At 40.4% G+C, this 10,000-nt stretch overlaps 1 protein-coding gene across 7 annotated transcripts in view; it reads left to right on the top strand.

The window, feature by feature from the left end:
- LOC137996837 (scavenger receptor cysteine-rich type 1 protein M130-like) overlaps nt 1–10,000 on the top strand; it is a 71,009-nt gene that overhangs the window by 13,186 nt on the left and 47,823 nt on the right. For 4 of the 7 annotated variants that reach the window (XM_068842440.1, XM_068842442.1, XM_068842441.1 and 1 more), the window contains 6 exons: nt 5,252–5,419; nt 6,515–6,682; nt 7,613–7,780; nt 7,941–8,108; nt 8,280–8,447; nt 8,614–8,781. In XM_068842440.1, coding sequence (XP_068698541.1) covers nt 5,252–5,419; nt 6,515–6,682; nt 7,613–7,780; nt 7,941–8,108; nt 8,280–8,447; nt 8,614–8,781 — 1,008 coding nt within the window. The remainder of the gene's footprint in view (nt 1–5,251; nt 5,420–6,514; nt 6,683–7,612; nt 7,781–7,940; nt 8,109–8,279; nt 8,448–8,613; nt 8,782–10,000) is intronic. The other 3 variants (XM_068842443.1, XM_068842444.1, XM_068842445.1) reach the window with 3 other exon arrangements.

Below are 10,000 nucleotides of genomic sequence, written 5' to 3'. Positions count from 1 at the left end.
ACTCACTGAGCAACTTTTTCTGCTCATCCAGAGGTTCTGGACAGAAGAACAAATCCCAGCTGACCTCAGAGATGCCCTAATCGTGACTTTGTTCAAGAAGGGCGATAAGTCGTTATGCAGTAACTATCGAGGTATTTCACTTCTCTCAGCAGTGGGCAAGCTCTTTGCTAAGATTCTGTTAAACCGCCTGACTCCACTCGCCGAAGAGGTTCTTCCTGAAAGTCAATGTGGGTTCAGACCCTCACGTGGTACCATCGATATGATCTTTGCCCTCCGCCAGATACACGAAAAGTGCCGTGAACAACGCGTGCCCAGGGAAGCTTGCGAAAATGATCCGACTACTTCATGATGACATGACTGCTGCTGTTCTGTATAATGGTAAATCTAGTGAGCCTTTCTCAGTCGATGCTGGTGTCAAACAAGGTTGTGTAATTGCGCCCACCCTGTTCTCATTGTTTATGGGGACTGTTCTTCAACTGGCTCGACCTTCTCTCAACGACGGAGTTAGCATCCAGTACCGGATTGATGGCAACATCTTCAATCTTCGGAGACTTCAAGCCAAGACAAAAGTTTCTTTTACAACCATTGTTGAGCTTCAATACACAGATGACTCAGCTGTCTGCTCTTGTTCAGAGGATGGAATGCAGAGTACTGTGGACGTTTTTGCTTTAGCGTATAGCAGGCTTGGCCTTGCCCTCAACATCAGCAAAACTGAGACCATGTTTCAGCGTGAACGAGGCTATCCATCTCCTACAGATTCTCTTCCGTCAATTCAAATAAATGGTGAAGAACTCAATGCGGTAAACAACTTCAAATATCTGGGAAGTACTGTTTCCAGTAATGCCTCTTTGGATATGGAAATTCAAAGTCGCATAAGTGCAGCCGCCACAGCCTACAACAAACTCAGCAAGAGGATTTTCTGCAATAACGATATCCTATCCAACACAAAGATTAAGGTTTACAATGCCATCATCATACCCGCACTTCTCTATGGTTGTGAGACATGGGTTACCTATCGGAAGCATATCAAACAACTGGAAACATACCACCAGCGATGTTTGAGACGAATCCTGCACATTAAGTGGCAGGACAGAGTAACAAACACTGCCGTATTTGAGAGAACATCTTCTCAAAGTCTAGAGTCAGTCGCTCTCCTTCATCGACTTAGATCAGCTGGTCACATCTGTAGAATGCCAGACCGTCGTCTACGAAATCAACTATACTACTCACAGCTCTCCCACGGTACTAGATCAGTCAGTGCTCCAAAGAAAAGGCACAAGGACTTGCTAAAGCACTACTTGCTGAAATGTGGAATTAATGTGAACGAGTGAGAACAACTAGCAGCAGACAGACAGGTCTGGAAAAGTACAACTCGGAAAGGTGTTCTACACTTTGAAAACACCCGACTCACCGAGGAAGCTGTGCGCCGTGAGCAGAGAAAGGCTGCTGCCCAACGGCGCCTTGAGACCCTGTAGATGGGGCTTGTTTGAGTCTCTGCTCTGCTAATCCTTTTGGCCACCATACTCGCTTGCGAGTGGCTGCGACGACGACGACGACGACGATGACGACGACGAGGGATGCTCAATGCAATACTAAGGAATTACCTTAAAGTAGAAATTCGTCTAAAGTCTTTTAAGCATAAATTCTCCTTGTATATTCCGGAAAAAAAGCCCTTGTAAGCACAAGTAAAAAATAATTCATTAAAAAGACAAACCCAACTAGATTCATTTTGACAACTTTTCGACATCGTCCGATGTCATCGTCAGGCATTGAATTTTAATCGGATGAAGCATAACGTATAGTACAAGAAAAATAGAACAATAGAACAATATGTACAATAGTACGCTAACAAGAAATGTGAAATCTACGTAAATAATTTTGCCCTGACAGAGTCTGACTGCACATTAAGTGATGGTTTCAATTCTTTGATGTAGAACATCTCATGAATTAAGCAATCAAATTTCGATGCGCATTTCTTTATGACACTAAAACTCGCCGCTGGGAGTGCTGTTGTTTGGCCATGATCTGCTAGGCGATGCCTCCCGATAGCTGAGTATCTATGTTCCTCAATTCGTTGATGCAAGTTTGGTTTATCAACGGAGTTGATAATGTAAATTGACCACCGTACAGAGATTCTAAAAGCTGACGTTTCGAGCGTTAGCCCTTCGTCAGAGCGAATCGAGGGATTATGGGTTACGTGTAGTTTTTATAGTAGAGTAGGAGCTACGCTATTGGTGGTAACATGGCAACGTGAAAAGTAGGAATATATTAGTTAAATGAAAAGCGTTCGTTAATACCGTGAGGATTAAGGGTGCCGATTTGAAAGATGAATTTTTGTTCCAGATTCTTGCGGCTTTCCGTCGTACCTAGATGTAGGGAAAGGCCGCAGATAGCCATGTGTTTTTTGGAGTGGTTAGGCAGATTAAAATGGCGAGCGACTGGCTTAGATGCATCCTTGTCATTCTTCTCAACATCGCGAAGGTGTTCGCGGAATCGGTCACCTAGTCGTCTACCTGTCTCACCAATGTATAATTTATTGCATAACGTACAGGTTATGCAATAAATGACATTTGCGGAGGTACATGTGAAACGATCGGTGATCTTAATAGATCGCTTAGGTCCCGATATCTTGCTAGTGTTAACAATGAAAAGACAAGTTTTGCATCGTGAGCGCGCGCATTTGAAAGTGCCGGGTTGCTCGTTGGTTTTGAGCGCGCTTCTAACTAAAAAGTTGCCTACGTTTTTGTCGCGTTTGAATGAAATAAGTGGAGGTTGCGAAAAGATTCTACCAGTCTCGGGATCATTTTGGAGTAATTTAAAATTACTAAGAATGATGCTTTTGACTGCGTGATTATGAGGATGGAAAGTGAGGGTGAATGGAATTCTGTCATTCTTATCTTTCTGTGACGTTTGTAGTGACGACTGTCGATCAAATTGTTGGGCGCGATGATGGCCCGCTTTGACCACAGAGACAGGATAGCCACGTTTTTCGAAGAACTGGCACATCTCCTCTGATTTGCTGGAAAAATCGGAGTCATCACTACATAGACGTCGAAGTCTAAGAAATTGAGAATAAGGAATGGAGTTCTTGACATGTGATGGATGTGACGATGAATACAACAAATAACTGTGTGAATCAGTAGGTTTGTAGTGCACACTAGTACATAGCACGTTGCCTCTAATGGAAACTTTGATATCTAGGAAAGCCAATGAAGTTTCCGAAATTTCCCAGGTATATTTAAGAGCCAAATTTTTGTATACTACTTCCCCACCGACGCAGCACCACAGTTTCTTTAGAAACTACCCCTTCATTCGTTGATGCAAGTGACGAGCTGTATAGCCAACATAGCTCGCATCACACGAGCCACATTGAAATTTATAGACGACTACTTGTTGGCTGACTAATGATGGTTTGGGCTCACGGAATTTAAGGACATCCTCGAGCTTGCGGCTGACAAAAACTGGCTGTAGATCTATATCCAGTTTCTTATTTAGTTGAGTAAGTTGGCGCTTCACAATATCGGCTGGTTTTTGGACAATAAATGGCAAGACGATTCTAATGGTAGATTGTGATTCGACATCTGATGTATTGATAAAGTTACGGATGGTTGCCTCAATCAATTCAGACGGGTATCGTAGCTTGTGAAAAATTGATCTTATGTTTTCACATTCTATTTTAAACAGCTCGGTCGTTGAGGACAGACTGTACGCCCGGTGAAGCATTGTCTTGATTAGAGATTTCTTGTATTTGTTGTCCATATGACTCTGGTAGTGCAACAAGAAGCCTTTGTTGGTAGTTTTTCTGTATACGCTTGTGGTAATCTTACTTCTTTGTTTCATCAAAAGCATGCCAAGGAAGGGTAGTGTGTTGTTTACCGCCAGCTCCATTGTAAATTGAATAGATGGATGACAGTTATTTAGCGTAATTAGGAACTGTTCTGCTTCAGCTACATCTTTTATGACAACCAAGGTATCGTCTACGTATCATCTGTAGAATGACGGGAGTTTGCCTTGTTGTTCTAGCATCTCCTCCACATGACACAGGAATACATTAGCTAATGGAGGCCCTAACGGGGAGGCCATAGCAACTCCGTCAGTTTGTAGGTATAGATTGTCATTAAACTGAGATAGCTGGTCTTTGGTGGCGATTTTTAGCGTTCAGAAAGATCTTGTTTAGAGATGGTCAGATCATATGTCGCACAGAACCAGCTGTCTTTAAAGGCTTTTTCCACAAGCAGGTCTATCGTGTAGTCAAGCGGTCCATTCGTGAATAGTGACGTCTCATCATATGAAACCAAAATGTCATCATCATCAAAGGAGAGCTCTTTCAACTGTACAGCAAACATGAGTGTGTCCGAAATTGTAGACAACAAATACAAGAAATCTCTAATCAAGACAATGCTTCACCGGGCGTACAGTCTGTCCTCAACGACCGAGCTGTTTAAAATAGAATATGAAAACATAAGATCAATTTTTCACAAGCTACGATAACCGTCTGAGTGAATTGATTGAGGCAACCATCCGTAACTTTATCAATACATCAGATGTCGAATCATAATCTACCATTAGAATCGTCTTGCCATTTATTGTCCAAAAACCAGCCGATATTGTGAAGCGCCAACTTACTCAACTAAATAAGAAACTGGATATAGATCTACAGCCAGTTTTTGTCAGCCGCAAGCTCGAGGATGTCCTTAAATTCCGTGAGCCCAAACCATCATTAGTCAGCCAACAACTAGTCGTCTATAAATTTCAATGTGGCTCGTGTAATGCGAGCTATGTTGGCTATACAGCTCGTCACTTGTATCAACGAATCGAGGAACATAGATACTCAGTTATCGGGAGGCATCGCCTAGCAGATCATGGCCAGACAACAGCACCCCCAGCGGCGAGTTTTAGTGTCATAAAGAAATGCGCATCGAAATTTGATTGCTTAATTCATGAGATGTTCTACAGCAAAGAATTGAAACCATCACTTGATGTGCAGTCAGACTCTGTCAGGGCAAAATTATTTACTTAGATTTCACATTTATTGTTAGCGTACTATTGTATAAATTGTTCTATTGTTCTATTTTTCTTGTACTATAAGTTATGCTTCATCCGATTAAAATTCATTGCCTGACGATGACATCGGACGATGTCGAAACGTTGTCAAAATGAATCTAGTTGCGTTTGTCTTTTTAATCAATTTTATCACAAGATCTAGACTTATTAAAAAATAATTGTTTTTTTATCATCATCTTATACATAGCACCGTGCGTGGATCCCGGTGTACCATCTAATGGTAGACGTTTAGGTTCCCATTTTGGTCACGAAAAGACGGTGACATTCCAGTGCAATCCTAAACACAGCTTGGTGGGAAATGAAAGAATCCGCTGTCAGGACGGAGAGTGGAGTGGACATTTACCCCAATGCAAAGGTAGTACATTGTAATCAAGTCAAAATAGTTTTGCCCTACACAGTACGTTCAAAGTAGAAATTCGTTTGTTTTTGTAACGCCTAGAAAGACATCAATAAAGCTTTCATAATTTCCTTTTGGAGGGGACTGCGTTTTAACCTTATTTCGCAAGTTTTTTATAGATGATAAAACACACAAACAGAATGGTGTATCAAAAATGCGTTAACTCTAAACAGACTAGCCCTAGTAAAACTCAAAACAAATGGCTTACTGACTGCCAAATTACCTGTTCTAATTTCATTCACTGGAAAGTGATATACAAACTCCCCTTTAGTTGCACAAAAATATCGAAATTAATAATTTTTCAGTTTAAGCTTTTTCACAGACGTTTAGCAACAAACGATTTCCTAAACAAAATAGGTATAAGATCAGATGATCCTTGTACTTTTTGTAGTGATGAGAGAGCATCTCTTATCCACCTTTTTTGGTCTTGTAGGGAGACCAGTTTTTTCTGGAAAAACTTTCAAGATTGGCTAAATAAAAATCTCATATCATTGAAACTTAATAGCTCTTTCTCATCGGCTGCAGTCCTTGGTCTAAACGCCAATTTCTTTTGTAACACCAAACAATATTTCTATTTCCTGGTTGCTAGATATTACATTTGGACCTGTAAGATGCGTGAAACAAATCCTAAGATGGAAGGCTTTCCAAACTTTCTATCTACCTTTAGCCCTACGGAAATTATCCCTAAACCCCCATAAATGGATTATATAACAAACTAGACAGAAGCCATGTGAGATCCTTCTTTTCTAATTTTTTGATCTGACGAACTTATCATTGATTCAAGCAATGTAGCAATGTAGTAATGTAGTAACTAAGGTAGTAATGCAGTAATGTAGTAAGGTAGTAATGTAATAATGTAGTAATGTAGTAATGTAGTAATGTAGTAAAATTATAAATAAATAAAAAAGATGTTTTCAAAACAAAAACAAAAAAAAAAAAGTAGAAATTCTTCTGAAGTCTGTTAAGCTGAAAGTCCACTTATATGTCCCGGAATGAAGTTCTTGTAAGCACAAGTCAAATGTAATTGGGTTTTTTTCATGATCTTATACATAGCACCATGCGTGGATCCTGGTGTACCATCGAATGGTAGACGTTTAGGTTCTGATTTTGGTCACGAAAAGACGGTGACATTCCAGTGCAATCCTAAATACGCTTTGGTGGGAAATGAAAGAATCCGCTGTCAGAACGGATTGTGGAGTGGACATTTACCCCAATGTAAAGGTAGTATAATCAAATCAATAAAGTCTTGCCTTACACAATATGTTTAAAGTAGAAATTCTTCTATAGTCTGCTAAGCTTAGGGCGCGTTCGATTGACCCTATTCCGGAATAAGAATACGTGGAGTGATGATTAAAACGGCATGTTTGGCGCGTTTCGAAGCAGAAAGGATAACAAAAATATGTTTTCAAGTAGCATTTTAGCAGATATTTGACAATTTTAGCGTGAATGTCCGTAAAAATGCAGGGTCTCTAACTTATTTTCCGTGTATTCCATGCAATTCCGGGATACGGTCAATCGAACGCACCCTTAGAGTCCACTTGGATGTCCCGGAATAAAACTCTTGTAAGGGCAAGTAAAAAATAATTGTTTTTTGTTTTTATGATCATCTTATACCTAGCACCGTGCGTGGATCCCGGTGTACCATCTAATGGTAGACGTTTAGGTTCCCATTTTGGTCACGAAAAGATTGTGACATTCCAGTGCAATCCTAAATACATACTAAATACATACTAAATAAATGGATTCGCTCTGACGAAGGGCTAACGCTCGAAACGTCAGCTTTTAGAATCTCTGCACGGTGGCCAATTTATATTATCAACTCCGTTGATAAAACCAAATTTTTGTATACTAGTTCCCCACCGACGCAGCACCACAGTTTCTTTAGAAACTACCCTTTCAATCCTAAATACAGCTTGGTGGGAAATGAAAGAACCCGCTGTCAAGACGGAGAGTGGAGTGCACATTTACCCCAATGCAAAGGTAGTACATTGTAATCAAGTCAAAATAGTTTTGCCCTACACAGTACGTTCAAAGTAGAAATTCGTTGAAAGTCTGTTAAGCTGAAAGTCCTCTTGTATGTCCCGAAATAAAGCAAGTTCTTGTAAGCACAAGTCAAATTGTAATTGGGTTTTTTTATGATCTTATACCTAGCACCGTGCGTGGATCCCGGTGTACCATCTAATGGCAGACGTTTAGGTTCCCATTTTGGTCACGAAAAGACGGTGACATTCCAGTGCAATCCTAGATACACTTTGGTGGGAATTGAAATAATCCGCTGTCAGGACGGAGTGTGGAGTGGACATTTACCCCAATGCAAAGGTAGTAATCAAATCAAAAAATTCTTGCCTTACACATTATGTTTAGAGTAGAAATTCTTCTATAGTCTGCTAAGCTTAGAGTCCTCTTGCATGACCCAGAATAAAGTTCTTGTAAACACAAGTAAAAAATAATTGTTTTTTTGTCATCACCTTGTACATAGCACCGTGCGTGGATCCCGGTGTACCATCTAATGGTAGACGTTTAGGTTCCCATTTTGGTCACGAAAAGACGGTGACATTCCAGTGCAATCCTAATTACACTTTGGTCGGAAATGAAAGAATCCGCTGTCAGAACGGAGTGTGGAGTGGACATTTACCCCAATGCAGAGGTAGTACATTGTAATCAAGTCAAATTAGTTTTGCCCTACACAGTACGTTCAAAGTAGAAATTCGTCTGAAGTCTGTTAAGTTAAAGTCCTCTTGTATGTCCCGGAATAAAGCTAGTTCTTGTAAGCACAAGTCAAATGTAATTGGGTTTTTTCATGATGTTATACCTACAGCACCGTGCGTGGATCCCGGTGTACCATCTCATGGCAGACGTTTAGGTTCCCATTTTGGTCACGAAAAGACGGTGACATTCCAGTGCAATCCTAGATACACTTTGGTGGGAATTGAAATAATCCGCTGTCGGGACGGAGTGTGGAGTGGACATTTACCCCAATGCAAAGGTAGTACATTGTCATCAAGTCCAAATAGTTTTGCTTTACACAATATGTTCAAATTAGAAATTCGTCTGAAGTCTGTTAAGCTTAAAGTCCTCTTGTATGTCCCGGAATAAAATTCATGTAAACACAAATCAAATATAGTTAGGTTTTTTCACGATCTTATTCACAGCACCGTGCGTGGATCCAGGTGTACCATCTAATGGTAGGCGTTTAAGTTCCGATTTTGGTCACGAGGGAACGGTGACATTCCAGTGCAATCCTAAATACAGTTTGGTGGGAAATAAAACAATCCGCTGTCAGGACGGAGTGTGGAGTGGACATTTACCCCAATGCAAAGGTAGTAATCAAGTCAAAATAGCTTTGCCTTACAGAATATGTTCAAAGTAGAAATTCTTCTTAAGTCTGCTAAGCTTAGAGTCTTCTTGTACGTGCTGCAATAAGGCTCTTGCAAGCACATGTGATATACCGTTGAACAACTACGGACCAGAACAGATTCTCTCCACTGTTTCCAAGACCTTAGTTCATGTCGCCGATGAGCATGCGGGCGGGGCAGTATTGGTGGATATCATTGTTGCTTAACACTTTCTTTAATAAGCAGGTTGTGGAGCCCGGTAAGTGAATATCTTGTTTTAAAGCACAAGTTTGAGTACCCTCTAGTTTAATCGTTTAAAATGCTAAGCAAAGGTTTATCTCCTCTACCACAACATGTATAGTATCCTCTTTTACTTTTTTGATGCGGCTTTCCGCTGGAATTCAAAGCCTGGTGAAGAAAAAACTGAGGAAAGAAAAAGCGAAGGAACGTTATTTAATATGTCTAGTCTTTCTAGCGCTGGGGCACTAATATAATTGGGGACACTGTAAACTGATATTAACAATTAACGCAAATCAAGTCAAATGTTAAATGTTGGTCAGTTTTTCACTGAGCAAGGATTTGTTTGATTTAAGAAACTCTGCTCAGTACCTGCTTCGCGTCACCAACCTACAAGTCATCTGTTCTCAATGTGCATGTTTGTCATCGCATGGGCCCCAGGGCAATTTAGGATTAATTTCACGAGTATTTTCAAAGTTTTTACTCGCGACGAGAGCGATTTGGAAAACTTTGAAAATACAAGTGAAATTAATCCTCAATATTCAATTGCACGCGGTCTCATTGCGATTACATGTGTTTAACATAAAGGGCAAAATTGTTGTGAGAAGCCCGTTCAGTTCCGCGGCAAATGACAGTCAACGCGCTCCCATTCGGTTTAAGTTCAATTCAATAAATCGTTGTTGTCAACAGAAATAGCGCTTAAAATATATTTTATGTGCCACATATATAGTACATTTTTATAGTTTTATGTCAGATTAAAGATTCTCTTGTAACTTCGCTTACTCTAGATAAGCAACTGTTAACCAATCAGGATCAAGTAATTATGCCCTCTTGATTACCAAAAGTGTCCTTGTGATTAAGGAAAAATGCCCTCCGTCTCAGCCAATCAGCCTTCAGTAATGAATGTTACTTCCCGCTTCAGTTGACTCCAACATTTCAACATTCAGGCGCTTTTTAATTTGGTCTC

This window comes from Montipora foliosa, chromosome 3 (assembly GCF_036669935.1).
Source record: "Montipora foliosa isolate CH-2021 chromosome 3, ASM3666993v2, whole genome shotgun sequence".
Lineage (NCBI taxonomy): Eukaryota > Metazoa > Cnidaria > Anthozoa > Scleractinia > Acroporidae > Montipora > Montipora foliosa.
The sequence above is the reverse complement of the archived record's forward strand: the minus strand, read 5'-3'. Positions and strand labels throughout refer to the sequence as shown.